Consider the following 17456-nt stretch of genomic DNA (forward strand, 5'->3'; position numbering starts at 1 on the left):
TTTGTGAGTGGCTGCGGAAGACCATTGAGCAAGGCCGAAGGAGGAAGTGAGAGACTGAAACTTAGAGACAACTGAGTGGGAAGTGACAATGGGGATGTTGAAGTCACCCTTGACAATAGTGAGGATGTCAGTGGCAAGGAAATGAAGTAGCCAGGTGGTGAACTGGTCAAAGAAGGTGGTGGCTGGCTCTGGGGGCGGTAAATGACAGCTAGTTGGATTTTGGAGAGGGAGTAGATGTGCACATAGTGCACCTCAAAAGAGGGGAAAGTAATGACAGGAGAAAACAGACTCCTCTCCCATGCTTGCCGCTGGGGCGGGGGGTATGGGAAAGGTGGAATCCACCATACGAATGTGCAGCTGAAGAGGCTGTGTCAGTGGGGGTGAGCCAGGTTTTGGTAATGGTGAGGAAGGAAAGTTTGTTAGTAATGAAAAGATCATGTGGATGTGGGAAAGTTTGTTACAGACAGAGCACGCGTTCCAAAGAGCTCCTGTTAGAGGGAATAGTGAAGCGGAGGCAGGGGGAATGGGTATAAGGTTATAAAGGTTGCGAAAATGTGTCATAGATGATGGATAAGAGGTAGAAATGACTGTGGGGATGTGGTGATGAGTACCAGGATTTGGGGAGATATAACCAGCAGTGAGAAGGAGCAGAGAGAGTTTTAGTAGGTGGGAGCAGGAGAGGGCATGAGGTGACTGTCTGTGTTTGGAGACACAGCATTGTATGTTGAGGAACAGATCTGATGAGGAACTGAGATGGATGGGGATGATGGAGGGAGAGATTACCAGTTCATTACTAGGTGTAGGGATAAGTAGAGTTAGTAAGAAGTGAAGGACTATAGGGGTGAGAGTGAAAACAAACAGAAACATTGTTTACAGTGATTATGTATCCAGTTACCGTCAGTTCCCTTCAGGTTCAATTCTGGCATAATTCAAAACTTAAATGTTGCCTTTGTATGGTCCACCAGCAGACTGACGTCTTGCAGACGTATTGTTCACAATATATTTGCTAACAAATGCATTCACATGTCAAACATAGGGGAGTGGCCTGTGCTCATCTTTATCAGATAATTAGGAATGAGCCAGATGCAGGATATATCACAGGCAGAGTAAACAAGGAGGTCATAAAGAAGTGAGGAGGTGGGGGTAAAGCAGTGATTAGTTAAAAAACATACCAAGTGAATGCATGCAGCAGTGGTAGGGAAAATCACAGGATGGGAAAGCTGAGTGACGTACCAAGTGAATAAATGACATCCCAATAGTGTCTGTCTATTTATGTGTCCGTCAATTCATCCATCCATGCAATTAAAGTTTTTTTTGGGACATTAACATTGATGGCCTATTCTTAAGATAGATCATTAATGTCTGATTTAAATAGGTGGCGGATGTGCGGTACCCGACCACTATACAGTTGACGGAGCTGTGTAGCTCTACAACTGAGTAGTTCCAGCTGCTGACATCGGGAACAGCTGATTGGCGGTGTACCGGGTGTCGCACCCCCATCGATCAGACATTGATCATCTATCCTAAGGATAAGTCATCATTGTTAAAGTCCCAAACAACCCTTTTGGTTCTTGCATTGCTTCCTAGATATTAGCTTGTAATATTCACTCACCTAAACATACTTGAGAGCTTGACTAAGTGAGCCTAATATCAGGGAATTTGTATCAGGTTACACTCAACCTCATGTAAAACCATCTGGAAAGGAGAATCCTATTACCTCATTGTATACCCACACAAAGCCTGCTGGCTAACAATGCCGTCATGCATAAAGGTTTATATTGCAGTCAGAGAGGTCTGAATGTCACCTAGCGCTTTACTTGTTTTGTGATTGATAATATTTCACACACATTATATTTTACATCGGTAAGTTTTACTTATGCCAGATATAGATAGATAAGCTGACAATGTACGATAGCCAGAACTGAGAGTGTTTATTTCCAGTCACTGAGAATGACACCACCTTAGACGCTCCATATAGGATTCTAGCAGGTTTTCAGCAGCTGTTCAGTCATTCAAGTGACAGGTGGACGAGAATAAAAAAAACAGACTTCATGCGTTTTAAAGGAAATGTTTTCTCAACTGAAACTACATACAGTTTGTGGTACTTCATGTAAAATGTACATTTTATTTTCACATATTAGTCAATGGGAACAATATGTAAAAAAAAGTGCATACTAAGGTTTAAAAAAAACCAATGCGAAACAGAAGCATTCCTAATTTTTGTGACTGGGCAATCTTAAATAGGTTATCCTGTGAAATCAACAAATCAACCTATCCTATAAAGCAGTCTACTTGATGGTCAGCTGATTGATGGTAGTCCAGTTCCTGTGGTTATTGTCATGGCAAGTTTCGTCCTCATGGTTGTACATTCCTATAGGCTTCCATAGAAGCCATTCCAATAAATTGGTAACAATGTGCTAAGTCCTCCATATCATCCCACATTGTCCACTACTTCCTCAACCCCTTTTTAAATTAAATAGTCCCCCGTGTAAAATAAAGATAATCACCTTCCGCAGCAGCGGCAGCGTTCTAGAGATGTCAGCTTCATGTCTGCCGGGGTTCGTGTGATATTGTGTGGCCACTACTGGGCTGCTGTGCTTCACTTTCCCTCTGACAAATGTCGAACAAGCGGAAGAAGTGAGAGCACAGCAGCCCAATAGTAGCCTTTGATTGGCTGCAGGTCTCACGTGGTATAACATATGAGACCCAGTGCCGAAATTACTGGAATGCCGCCTGTGTGAGAGGTGTATATATTATATATATGTTGTTTTTATTTTACAGGAGGAGCTACTTAATTTATAAAAGGGTTATCCATATAGTGGACAACCCCTTTAAAAATATTGTGAAACACATGTTAAATATTTATACTTGTAATGTCTGTGAGATGCATTTTCATATATCCGCCCCATCTTAGGAGAATCCAAATGCATTAGATTTATAACCCCTTCACAACCTATGACGTATAGGTACGTCATAGGTCATGACCCTGTATTTGATGCGGGCTCCGGTGCTGAGCCCGCATCTGTCCCGGCACATTACAGCTCATTTGATCAGTTGTCATGTGCCCCTAATAGCTGCGGGTGGAATCACGATCCACCCACAGCTGTTAACATGTTAAATGCCGCTTTCAATCTCTGACAGCGGCATTTAACTCGCGCCTGGTCATGTAGTCGCGGGGCGCCAATGGGTTGTCGTGACAGATGGGTGTCTGCAAAAGATCTCCGTGCTTGTCATTGCAGACGGGCCAGCATTCATAGGAGATGATGATTTCTGCTACATATAGCAGGGCTGGAGTACTACGATCGGAAGATCGCAGCTTTAAGTCCTAAGGTGACTAATGAAGCAAGTAAAAAGAAAAAAAACTTTTAAAAAAATATTAATTTTTTTTAAAAAAAAAGTTCAAATCACCCCCTTTTTGCCCCATTCAAAATAAAATAATAATAAAAAAAATACACGTATTTGCTAGCGCTGCTTTCAGAATCGCTCGATCTATCAAAATATAAAATAAATGAATCCGATCGGTAAACAGCATAATGAAAAAAAGATCGAAACCCCAGAATTACATTTTTCTGGTCGCTGCAACATTGCAATAAAATGCAATAACAGGCAATCAAAACATCGTATCAACGCCAAAATGGTATCAATAAAAATGGCAACTTGTCGCACAAAAAATAAGCCCTCACCCATCTCCAGATCCCCAAAAATGGATTCACTATGGGTCTCAGAAAATGGCGCCATTTTTTTTTCTTACAAACTTTGGTAATTTTCTTCACTGCTTAAATAAAAAAGAACCTATACATGTTTGGTATCTGCGTACTCGTAATGACCTGGAAAATCATAATTACAGGTCAGTTTTAGCAATTAGTGGACATGATAAATAAAAAACCCAAAAAACAATTGTGGAATTGCACTTTCTTTGCAATTTCAAAGCACTTGGAATTTTTTTCCCGTTTTCCAGTACATGATATGGTAAAATCAATGATGTCGTTCAAAAGTACAACTCGTCCCGCAAAAAACAAGCCTTCACATGGCCATTTTGACGGAAAAATAAAAAAGGAATGGCTCTGGGAAGAAGGGGAGCAAAAAATGAAAACGCAAAAATGGAAAATCACAAGGTCGTGATAATTTGTATAAGGCCATAAAGTCACACAGGGTTTTTGAGGTGAAATTTGAAGCAGATCCATCAGTGTGAACATAAGCTAAGGCATAAAAGTTGCAAGACCTACATCATTATTAGGGAAATTAATTGTTTAATTGAAAAAAGTGCAAAACGGCCTCCTACAGTTATCGTTTCACCATAGTGAATGAGGATAAAAATAATCCTTTTTATTATGTAGTAATCATTGACGCTATTGTTTTAATCTATGTGCAGGTCATTTCATGGGTAATAATACGGTCATTGATATTTTAAAACGGTACGGCTATGACGTGTGCCACACCCCTGCCGGAAAGTCGATCATGAGGTAAGGGGGTGCTTGTACTTTATGTAAAGTGAATATCAATGTGTGTAGATATCAGTAATTGGAATCATCATCATATGAGACAATTATGTATTTTGTATTATGTCTTTCTTTAACTATTTTATATATTTTTTTTATTTCACGATCTTTATTAAAAATAAAAAAAAACTTGTCATTTGTCTGCTGAAAATTCTACCTTAGCATTTAAAATAACCAAACGGTCAGTGTGAAAGTTGCAAGATTGCAATTTTTTTTTTTATACTAAAGATTGTGATATGAAAAAAAAACTTGACAAAAATGTTTAAAAATTGCATGTAACCAAAAAAAACGATGTATACAATAGATCATTTTCTGATAATTCTTCCCGCGTTCCCACATAAAGCTTTTGGTGAATTTTTGATGTTGTAGATTTTCTGCACCATTTCTGCACCCATTAACCCCTTCACGACCGATTATGTATAGTTACGTCATTGGCTATGCCCCTGCCTTTGATGCGTGCTCACACGCTGAGCCTGCATCTTTCCCTGCACTTGATGGCTGATATAATCAGCCATCAAGTGCCTCTAACTGCCGTGATTGCATCCAAGATCCACCCGCGGCTGTTAACCAGTTAAATGATGCTGTCAATCACGGACAGCAGCATTTAACAGGTGCTGACAGGAAGCGTGTCATTGATCTCGCCCATCAGCACGCCCTCACATGATCACAGGGTGCTGATGGGTTGCCATGACAGCCAGGGGTCTGCTGAAGACCCCTGTGCCTGTAATCACAATACTCCTGTGAACGCCGGCTATGGCCGGCGTTCATAGGAGTTCGTGATTTTTGCTAAACATAGCAGTGCTGAAGCCATGTTATATATAGCACAGGTGATTGGACGATTGAAACCTTAAGTCTCCAAAGAGGACTATTATATACAGTAAAAAAAAGTTTTACATATTAAAAAAATGAAAAAAATACAAAAGTTTAAATCACCCCCCTTTTACCCTATTAAAAATCAAACAATTAAAAAATATACTTTTTCCCATCTCCTATCTCAGTAATGAGAAAGTCTGTCTTCACTGAATACTGATTTTACCTCAAAATTGAGAATTTAGATAATAATGACTGATTAATTTTGGCAGAGAAAGAAGCACATTTTTCTGATAAGATATATTACAAAGTTGCTTATTTTCATGTGTACTATTGATTTATGAAATAAAAATTGAAATAATAACTATTTTTTACTTTAATAACTAATAGTCTGTCTCTGACATCTAGTCTATTTTTTACAATTTGTAGACCTGCTTTAAAGAGAACCTGTCAGTTGATTGATGCTGCCAAACCATAGGCAGCATGAATCAGAGCCTGGCTGCACAATATCAGCCAGGTGTATTTTGGAGAGACTGCCGGGAGATGTGTTTGATGTAGCTTCTCCCCACCCCCTCCAGGTGATTGACAGTTATTTCTCCTGAGTGCAACCATACAGCCAGGCTCGGATTCATGCTCCCTGTGGTTTGGCAAGCATAAATCATAGGTTCCATTTTAAGGAAATTTATTTCATTCATAAAATGTTTCTAATGATGGAACCTGTCTTTGTTTCTTTTTAAAAGTGGCAAAACTAAAAAGTTATCACCTTCTCCAGCCTCAATGTCGTCAGCTCCGTGTACATTTACTTCCAAAATAAGGCATGAAATGAACCCTCGCAAAGAAAAGGAGATGATACCAAACCTGCTCATGTCGGATAATGTAGATATAGTGGACAAGAATGACAGGAAGTATAAAAAGAAAAAGTCAAAGAAAGACAAACATCGTCATTTTAGTGACCTCTGGGTTCGAATTCAAGACAGGTAAAAAAAATTCGATTCAATTTTTGGATATTGACCGTGTGCTATGGACACAGACCCACAGTCGTCAATACGCACAGATATTTTTCCACGTAGACACACAGTTCGCTCTGCTTGAAATAAAATGAAACATGCCATAGATGCATTTGACTTGCTGCAATGATTCGCTCATTGAAGTCAATGGGTAGATAAAAAAGCTGGAAACCATACAGACACCTTCTGCAAGGCACATGTTTTTCATGGATTTGCTACATTATTACATCTATGGACGTGATTTTTTCCAACCTGGAACCCTGAACAGATGAAAAATCATCTGTTTTTCGTAAAGAAAAATGGACGGTTTTTCATATGCTTGTGTGAATTTCAGAAGGTCACACTACTTGTTACATGTATATAAATGGGGAAGATTTGAGGTGTTATTTTAATAGTTTAAGCTGAAAAACAAAAGCTAAAAAGAAAATGTCCTGCTTAACCTTATCCAATATAAACTGTTTTAAAAAGTTATAGCACCACTTCAGCGTTTTGTTTTTGTTCAGTGCTGTAGTGGCGCTTTAAGTCCCTGGTCATATACTCACACTCTAGCATCTTCACCATTTTTCATACCACTCTGGTCCTGTGGCACCATCTTGTGAGCGCAGCTTCTGACTGTCCGGAAGTCAGAAGTTACTTCACAAGCGCTCAATGCAAGTCTATGAGAGCCAGAACGAGGTCCTCATAGACTTGTATTGAAAAGTGACCTCCGTGCCGCTCCATGAAACACTGGAGCTGTCGGCAGGTCACTTTTTGCTGGAGACAGACCGGAGTGACGCTGGTAATGGATGAAGGCGTCGACAGGTGAGTATGAGACAGGGGCAGGGAAATTACATTTAAAGCACCACTCCAGCGGTGCAATAAAAAAAAGAGGAGTGGTGCTTTAAGTAGTCCCACCAGTGAGTGTGCTTCCTCTACAATGCATGATATTATCCACAGTATTTTATGTGAACAAGTGGCAGTGCTCCTGATACTAGGCCTCATTCAGACATCTGTGTTTCCAGTACGTGTTGTATCCATTTTTTTCACAGACACAACACGTACCCATTATAATCTATGGTGCTATTCATATCTCCGTGTTTTTTGTCAGACCGTATTGCTGTGCAAAACTCACAGATACATGTCCATGTTATTCCGGCAGCCATAGGTGGATTATAATGAGGGCAATCTGGGCTGCCGCCCGGGGCCCGAGGCTCGGGGGGGGGGCATGAATTGCCCCCATTATAATTCACAATTGCATGTGTTTTGTCACTGCCACTGGCCCGTGGCCGCAGGCTGTTTAAAGGATGCTGGTCCTGCCCTTCCGCATGATGTCATGCAGAGCAGGACCCAGCATACACAGCACAGCTACGTCTTTTCAAAAGCTGTCTTTGACTTACAAGCCTGCTGTACTGTCTGCAGAAGAGGTGCCGCTCCACCTCCCTCGCTTCCCTGCCTGAGCTGAGAAGCTGAACAAGCCGGCCTGTCCTGATCTTCTATAGGCTGGCAGAACTGCAGTTAGCTCCTCCCCATGAGCGCCATGATTGGTCCATACTGGACCCTGAGTCCTAATGAGCAGCTGCAGCAGAGATTGTGCCTAGATCGTGCCTGGCCCAGACCAATCATCATCAAGCTCATATGTAAGTGCTGCTGGAGCCAATTTAGTTTTTTTTAATGAATTACAGCATATAATGTTACTGTGGGAGTGGGGTGGATGTGAGGGGAATAGGGGGAGCTGATTTGGGGTAGTGGGGGTGGCACTGGGGGCCTTGTGTGCTGAGATTATGTGTAATCTCATGTCATAGCTGCTGTCTTGGGAGGGTGGAGATGGGGAGGTAGGGACTTATTATATTTACAGCTTAGGTCTTATAATAGGCCCCTGCCTGATAGTATAAGCAGCCCCCATACAGTAACCATGCCATGAGCTGCACTGTGTCTAAAGGGGTTGTCCGGTCTAAATCTACAAGTCTGCTGTGAATCTTTGTGGCTGCAGACTTGTGAATCCTCACATTGCGCACACTGTGAGGTTTCACCATTGCCCGTATCAGCGAGCATGCGATTTACATGCTCCTGGCCACATTCCAACTGCTCGGCCTCATTCAATACAAGTGTATTGAGAGAGACCGTAAACAGTCTAGTCGGAATATGGCCAGGTGTTTGCAAATCGCGTACATGAGGTCACATGACAACCTGCTCCCCGCACTGGAGAGTCCTGACAGTGTGCTGGACGTGCAATGTGAGGATTCACAAGTCTGCAGTCACATAGTTACTGCACACTTGTAGCTTCAGACTAGACAATCCCTTTAATAATTTCATAATAAGCAGCTCATTATTTGTATAAAGTTATTAAAGGGGTTGTGCGGGCATGGGATAAAATTAAGCAGTCACTCTATGTGACTGCAGACTAGTAAATCATGACAGGGTGCGGTGCAACACAACTTCTGTAATGAGTCCGCAGCATCACTTATGTGATCAGCGACCACATGTTTGCTATTTGCTTGTGTCGGCTTGGCTTCTCTCAATTGAAGAGAATTGAGACAAGCAGAAAAAGTGTAGTCAACACATGCAGATAGCAAACGTGGTCACATGACTGGCCGATCACATAAGTGATGCTGGGGACTCATGAGCCATTATTACTATACATGTACACTGTAACTGCGCTCCTGCACTGACTAGAAACCGGCTTTAAGGGCTCTTTCACGCGTCAGTATCTCCGATACGTGTGGTGACAGTTTCCACATGTACCTTAGACACTGACACACGTAGACACATTCAAATGAATGGGTCTGTGCACATGCCAGTGCGTTTCCACGGACCGTGTGTCCGTGTAAAAAAAACGCTGACATGTTTGTTCTTTCCACACCGCATGGGCTGCAAAACATTCCACACTGATGACATCCATGTGTCATCAGTGTGACACGTACCAGCGCCTGGGAATCAGTATACAGTTAGTGCTGTCCCCAAGCGCCGGGTGCTGAATGCTGCCCTCATCATGGTTCCCTGCTGGAGCTGTGATCAGCATGAGCAGGGAATTAATGTATTCAGCCCTCGCTGTGTCCAGCAAGTGCAAAAGTAAGAATAAAATAAAAAAATCCTTATACTCACCTATCCGAAGTTGGAAAAATCCAGTGTTCAATTCTGTAACCCTTCTGACCGACAGGCGACCACACACACCAAGGAGCAGAGCAGAATGACTCAGCGCAGGTTAGGGCTCCGCTCGCCTCAGCGAGTAATTCTGCTCTGCTCCTCGGCGTGTACGGTCGCCTGTCGGACAGATGAATTACAGTGTGGGTCAGGTGAGTATAAGGATTTTTTTATTTTATTCTTATTTTAACACTTGCTGAACACAGCGGCCGCACAATACAACTCTCAACATTGTCCTCTGCTGGTGCTGATTGCAGCGCGAGCAGGGGACAATGATGAGTGATGCCTCCAGCAGTTCGTGCTTGGGAACTAACTGTAGCGCTAATTCCCAGGCGTCGGCACATGTGATCCTGATGCAGCACATGGTTGCCACACGTATTCCACACAGGTACACACTGACTTGGATATCTCCAGTACTGTTTTTTCCAATACTGGTAATTTCCAGACATGTGGAAGAGCCCTAATGCTGAGCAGCTGTCAGTGCCGGGGCACAGGGTTTTCCACTACTCAAACAACCCCATTTTAGGCCTCCTTCAGACGTCAGTGTGTCCGGTACGTGTGGTGACAGTTTCCACACGTATCATAGACACTGGCACATACAGACCCATTTACATGAATGGGTCTGCGCACATGTGAGTGTGTGTCCACGGACCACGTGATCCACACACTGACATGTCTGTTTTTGGCCGGCAGCACTGATTCCATGGACCCATTAAAGTGAATGGGTCCGTGTAAACACGTACCGCACATGGATGACATCTGTGTGACACGTACCGGCACTTGGGAATCAGCAGTACAGTTAGCGCTGTTCCCAAGTGCCGGATGCTGAACACTGCTCTCATCATGGTTCCCTGCCGGCGCTGTGACCAGCACCAGCAGGGACAATGATGAGGGTTGTAGTGTCTGCTCTCGCATTGCCCACCTGTAAATATGAGAATAAAATAAAAAATTCTTATACTCACCTCTTCTAAGTGTCCCCCGCTGTAATCCATGCAACAGAGGAGCCGGGGAGAATGAGGCGCTGCAGCGAGCAGCCCCGGAGCTGCGCTCAATGAGTGACAGGACACCGCTTGCTGCTTTGTGGAGTTATTTGCACTGCGACATGACTGGTCGTTTATGATCTGAAGGGTTTGACAAGGACATCATATATCTAACAAATAAAGCTGCACACTGAAAGCAGCACATGAAATATATGAAATTTGAATAGCATTACTGCTTTAGAAAACAGAAATAAATGAAAAAATCTTAGCGCATAAATTGGCCAATTCATGTGTACCTGGTAGCCGCGATAAGGCATTTCTAAAAAATACCAGGACCCTATCAATGTGAACTCTAAGAGACTTATGTCTGTTTGTGTGTGGGATATTAAGATCTTGCTGCAATTAAAATCAGGTACACATGAATTGGCCAATTTATGCGCTAAGATTCCTCATTTATTTCTATTTTCTACAGCAGCAATGCTATTCAAATTTCATATATTTCATGTTCGCACACTTAGCGTTGCAGTGTGCTGCTTTGTTTGTTAGCTGTATATGGAGGTAGCTGATTCTAGTAAGCACCTGTTCACACCTATTTCTTGTTTTGGAAGCACCGGCCATTTTTTTCTTTGTGCATTTCTGTCTTTATGTATTTATATATTGTATTCTTTATTTATGTGAGTTTAAAATTAACTAATTAATAACATTTTTTTAAGGTCTTTTTTTGTTATGGTTTACAAGAATAAGGGCCCCAAAGGTTGATCGCTTTGGTTGTTGATTGAAGGGGCTATGTGGGGGCTCATACATAGGGGGATGTCAGCATACTTAATTGTGCTCAATATAAAGTCATACAATTAATATAAAAAATCATTATAATTAATATTGAGCAAAATAAATTTCAGCCTATTCGTTCGGCCTCCACAACAGTCACAGTTTCTCATGTGACTGTTTGGGAAAATTAATCTCCCACCCATGCCCTAATATGTATAGTGCTGTACATAAGGGAAAAATTCTCATGGTGTGCTTTGCACACCACTATCTCTGTCATTTTCGATCTACATATGTACACCAGTGCACCTGTGTGTTACTCACATGACCTATCACATGATCTATCAAATGGGATCATGTGAAATGGGACGTGACACATTGGGTACCTTGGGGGGCCCACACCTTCTAAACTGCCCGGGGTCCTGGCTACTCTTAATCCACCCCTGCTGGCAGCACATATGAAAAGTGCCAATACAAGTCTATGTGTCTGTGAAAACCACGTAAAGCACACTGATGGCGTCAATGTACCATATGTAGTATTTAACATTGCAAAATGTTACGGATCTTGGTGGTGGAACCTCTGTGCTGTGATGCAAGGAGGGACCAGAGGGGCGTAACTAAGTGCCTACCCGGACCGACCCTGGCCACACGGCGGCTTAGTAGACTCCGTGAACCAGGGAGGGACCAGGAAGGTGAACCAGGTTCCACTCTGGGACCGACCTTGTGTGAGAGCAGGCGACTCCCACGGGTCAAATGGCTGAAGCTGACAGGTACAGCGGATGAACACGGCCGGCAGACAGACAGGTGATACAGGTAGGCAAGCAGGTGGACATGGCAGATAGCCAGACAGGTGATCCGGGTAGGCAAGCAGGCGGGCATGGCAGGTAGCCTGACAGGTGATACGGGTAGGCAAGCCGGAGGGCACAGCAGGTAAACTGACAGGTGATGCAGGTAGGCAAGCCGGTGGGCACAGCAGGTAGACAGGCTGGCGGGCACGGCTGATAGACAGGCAGGTGGGCACGGCTGATAGACAGGCGAGTGGGCACGGCTAAAGACAGGCTGGCGGGCACTGGAACCTGAGGGCTGAGGAGAGTGTTAGCACACAAACAACAACCTTGCACAGGCACCTCCATTTTGGAGGAGGTGCTTTAAATAGGAGTGGTCCTCCGGCCATTGGCCAGGGACTCTTCAGGACGGAGCGCGTGGTCCCTTTAAGAGGGAGGGAGCACGCACGCGCCCTAAGCACAGTGCCCGGAAAGATGCCCGCACCCCGGGCAGCAGCAGGGGAGCTGGAGGACGCCGGACCAGGACCGCGGCGGTGAGGGGAACGGCGTCTCCCCGGCAGAAGGCAGACACGCCGATGCTACACAAATTATAAGAGAAGTTTTGTAATTTATCTATTACTCTATCCATTAAAAACTCTGATGACACACCGGTGGTAAAAACAAACACATGGATGACGCTACAGTACCCCCCCTTTACGCCCCCTCTTCTTTAGGCCCGCAATAAATTTTTGTAGAAGGCGAGAGGCATGAATGTTCTCCCTGGGCTCCCAAGACCTCTGCTCAGGACCAAACCCCTTCCAATCCACAAGATAGAAAGTCTTTCCTCTTACCCTCTTGATGGCCAAAATGTTTTCTACTTCAAAGACGTGCTCAGCAGAGACTGGAGCTGGAGTGGTACCTGGATCGTCAGAGAAAGAATTAAGGACAACCGGCTTGAGGAGAGACACGTGAAGGAGTTGGGAATCCGTAAGGAGACCGGGAGTTTCAGCTTGTAAGCCACTGGATTTATTTGGTTTAGAATCTCGAACGGACCGATGAACCGCGGACCCAACTTGTCTACCGGACGGAATTGAGGCGGATCCAGACGTCTCTTATCAGCATGCTTCCTCATCCGCTCGGAGGACTGAAGGAGCGCAGATCTAGTGTCTTCCCAAATCGCTGAAAATTCAGTTCACTGACAAGAGACTCCACGGCAGGATTGTCCACTGAAGAGGAGACGGGAAATGGAATCCGGGGGTGTCGACCGTAAACCACAAAAAACGGAGACTTAGCAGAAGACTCACTCACATGGTTGTTATAGGAAAACTCGGCCCAGGGCAGGAGCTCTACCCAATCTCCATGCTGAGCGTTGACAAAGTGCCGAAGAAAACAGGTAAGGATCTGATTGATACGTTCCACTTGACCAATAGACTGAGGATGATAGGCCGAAGGAAAATCCAAAGAGACATCCAGCTGCTTGCACGTGGCTCTCCAGAAGTGAAAAGTGAACTGAACTCCTCGGTCCGAGACAATGTGGAGGGGTAAGCCGTGGAGATGGAAGATGTGACGGATGAAGTCCTTAGCCAGCACAGGTGCAAACGGAAGACCAGGCAGAGGGATGAAGTGAGCCATCTTGCAGAAGCGGTCGGCGACCACCCAAATGACAGTACAACCGGCCGATACGGGAAGATCCGTGATGAAATCCATTGCAATATGTTGCCACAGAGCGGAAGGCACGGGAAGAGGAAGAAGACGACTGGCTGGAAGGTGCCTAGGTATCTTGTTAAGGGCACAAGAGAAACAAGCTGCGACAAAACATCCTTGCGCAGGGTGGGCCACCAATAATGCCGGGCAATGAGCAGAAGCGTCTTCATCTGGCCGGCATGGCCAGCCAGTTTGGACGAATGACCCCAGAGTAAGACCGTCTTCCGATCCTGAGCCACTACAAAGGTCTTACCAGGAGGTAGATGAGACAGGTCGAACGGAGCAACAGTCATTATTCTGGAGGGGTCAATGATGTGTAGAGGCTCCTCCTCTTGGTCGGTAGACAGAAATGAGCGGGAATGAGCGTTGGCTTTAATGTTCTTGTCTGCCGGGCGGTAATGAAGAGTGAAGCAGAATCGAGCAAAGAATAAAGACCATCTGGCCTGACGCGGGTTTAGTCTTTCGGCGATCTGCAAATAAGCAAGGTTTTTATGGTCAGTGTAGATGACCAACGAGTGCAGGACCCCCTCAAGCAAGTAGCGCCACTCCTCCAGCGCTAATTTGATGGACAGCAGTTCTCGATCTCCTATGGAGTAATTGCGCTCCGACGGAGAGAAGAGTTTGGAGAAGAAACCACAGGTCACCATTCGCCCGGACGAGGATTTCTGGGTTAGCACTGCTACGGCCCCGGAGGAGGAGGCATCAACCTCCAGGAAGAACTGTTTATTGCAATCCGGACGAGAGACAAAGGCATTCTCCACCTCGGAAGTCCACTCCCTGGGATTTGCTTCCTTCCCTTCCGGGTGAGAGCAGAGATGGGAGCTGTCCGGGAGGAGAAATGAGGAATGAAGAGGCGGTAATAGTTAGTGAATCCCAGAAACCGCTGGATAGCCTTCAACCCCTCAGGTCGGGGCCACTTTAACACGGCAGACACCTTCTCGGGATCCATCCGCAGTCCAGTCTCAGAGATGATATACCCCAGAAATGGTAGGGAGGTCTGCTCAAAGAGGCATTTCTCGTACTTAGCATACAGGTAATTCTTCGGGAGCCTTAGCAGGACCTGACGAACATCCCTCCGGTGAGAGGGCAGATCAGGAGAGAGCACCAAGATATCGTCCAGGTACACCACCATGCAGGAATACAGGAGATCACGGAAGATGTTGTTCACTAACTCCTGGAAGATGGCTGGAACATTACAGAGACCGAAGGGCATCACGCGGTATTCGTAGTGACCATCCCGAGTGTTGAATGCCGTCTTCCACTCATCTCCCTGGCGAATCCAGATCAGATTGTACACCCCACGAAGATCGAGCTTAGTGACGATCTTTGCGCCTTTTAGGCGGTCAAACAGCTCCAAGATGAGAGGCGGGGGGTCCTTATATTTGATGGGCAATCTGGTTTAGGCCCCTATAGTTGATACAAGGAAGCAGAGAGCCATCTTTCTTTTTGACAAAGAAGAATCCTGCTCCAGCCAGAGAGGTGGATTTCTGGATAAATCCCCTAGCAAGATTTTCTTCAATGTATTCAGACATGGCACGGGTCTCGGCCAGCGACAAGGGGTAAATTCGCCCGCAAGGAGGTGAAGCACCAGGTATTAGGTTGATGGGGCAATCATACGGCCTATGAGGTGGTAGTGTCTCTGCCTCCTTTTTATCAAAGACGTCCACATAGGACCAGTAGGGTGCTGGCAGGCCAGGTAGGTTAGCCGGAGTAGACGGAGGTCGAGCAGGACGAACCGGAACCAGACAGGTCTTATGGCATTCCTGACCCCAACGGAGCACCTCACCCGAGCTCCAATTCAGGACGTGCTCATGTCTCTGTAACCAAGGTAGACCAAGCAAGAGGGGATGAGAGAGACCGGACAGTATGTAAAACGAGATATTCTCCGAGTGCAGCATTCCCACCTGAAGAGTTACCGGCTCAGTAATCAACAAGATGGTTTCAGGGAGAAGCTTTCCATCCACAGAGGAAACCGCTAAAGGATCCGCCAGACGTATGGTAGGAATCTGAAAATGCTCCACAATGGCCTGTTGAATGAGATTCCCAGCGGCTCCAGGATCCAGATGGGCAGTCTCGAAGAAGCAGGTCTCACCACTGGTAACAGAAACGGGCAGAGTCAAGGGCGGAGAGGAAGAACTCTTGCCTAGGACGACCTCTCCGAGCGGTCCTAAACACTGGAGTTTCCCGGTCTCACCGGGCAGGAGCGGATCTGATGCTCAATATTGCCACAGTAGAAGCGACTCCCCTCGGCGCGGCGGGTCTTCTGGCGAGACTTGACCATCTTGACTTGGTCAATTTGCATAGGCTCTGTAGAAGACACCTGGGGGAGTGCTGGTTGCGAGACTGGACTTTGGAGGATTGGAGTGAGGCACAGAGGTTTTCTCTCACTGGTCGCCTCCTTAGCATGTTCCAGAAAACGAATGTCAATCCGGGTATCTAATGACACCAGGTCGTCCAGGGAGGGAGGTATGTCACGACCGGCTAGCTCATCCTTGATCCGTCCGGAAAGGCCCTCCCAAAAGGTGGACACCAGGGCCTCATTGTTCCAGACAAGTTCAGATGCGAGGGTTCGGAAACGCATGGCATACTGTCCCACAGAGAGACTCCCTTGGCGGAGTCAGAGAAGTGAGGAGGCAGTAGAAGATTTTCGTCCAGGCTCATCGAACACCTTCCGGAAAGCTGCGGGGAAAGCCTGGAGATCGGACACCAGAGGATCCTCTCTCTCCTACAGAGGGTTAAGCCATGCCAACTCCGGTGAAGTGAGACATGATGAATGCCACCTTGGCCTGGTCGGAGGTGAACTTGTGTGCCAGGAGTTCAAAGCGTTCACTGATTAATGAAGCCCCGACAGGGTCACCACCAAAACGTGGAGGTGCAGAAAGCCGGGGTCAAAAGCTGGGTGCCGCAGCACTACTGGGTTGAGGTGCCGCCGAAGCGGGTGCTGCTCGGTTAGAGGCGGACACAGTCGGGATGGACAGCGCGTCCAGACGGGAGTTGACTGTCCGCAGATAAGACAGGATAGTATCCTGTTGGGATCTCTGGCGAGAGACTTCTTGATACAGGTTTGAGTCCTCATTATTTGCTTAAAAAGCAATCCAGAGAACACAATTTTTCTGAATCATTTGCTTGTTGGCACTGCAGAATACAGTCAGGTCCTTTCCATATTACAGCGCTAAAAATCCAGCTATTTAAAACTGTGGTTTGTCCGTCATACGGATCACATATAATTGCACTGAAAATATTGCCATTTCTGGCCTCCATTGAAATTTTGCTTCAGTGTGTCAGTGAAGCTATTGACACCAGTTTGCTGTTAAAAATAGTTACCTACAGGCCAGTTATTTCAAAACTGTGGTTTGTCCGTCACACGGATCACATATACATTTTCAGAAAATACTGCCATTTCTGGCCTCCATTAAAAATTTGTTTCAGTGTGTCAGCAAAGTTTTTAACACCGGTTTGCTGTTCAAAATCGTTACCTACAGGCCAGCTATTTAAAACTGTGGTTTGTCCATCACAGTTCGCTCCAAATTCAGTCATTTGTAGTGAGCTTGGAAGATATTGTCCTCCATTTAAAATGGGCAAGGCACGTGGCAAGGGACGGGGAACGAGACGTGATGGTGATGATGCATGCAGAGGTCGAGGCCGTGGGCAAGCTGAAATTGTGCCACAACAAACACCCACATCTTCTCGCTCGACCTTCCTGTCCCAATTAATAGGGGACCGCAGAACACCACTATTGAACACAGAGCAGTGTGAAAAGGTTATTGGTTGGATAGCAGATAATGCTTCTAGTCACTTACCCACCAC

General features: G+C 45.5%; 1 protein-coding gene across 1 annotated transcript in view; it reads left to right on the forward strand.

The window, feature by feature from the left end:
* The window catches only part of LOC141165790 (metalloprotease TIKI1-like), a 192584-nt gene that overhangs the window by 120626 nt on the left and 54502 nt on the right, over nucleotides 1–17456 (forward strand). The window contains exons 5-6 of the mRNA XM_073651704.1: nucleotides 4373–4463; nucleotides 6050–6286. Of these exons, the coding sequence (XP_073507805.1) occupies nucleotides 4373–4463; nucleotides 6050–6286 (328 nt within the window). The remainder of the gene's footprint in view (nucleotides 1–4372; nucleotides 4464–6049; nucleotides 6287–17456) is intronic.

The sequence above is a fragment of the Phyllobates terribilis genome, unplaced genomic scaffold (genome assembly GCF_046119375.1).
Source record: "Phyllobates terribilis strain yellow unplaced genomic scaffold, ASM4611937v1 Scaffold_1__5_contigs__length_1240528914, whole genome shotgun sequence".
NCBI lineage: Eukaryota > Metazoa > Chordata > Amphibia > Anura > Dendrobatidae > Phyllobates > Phyllobates terribilis.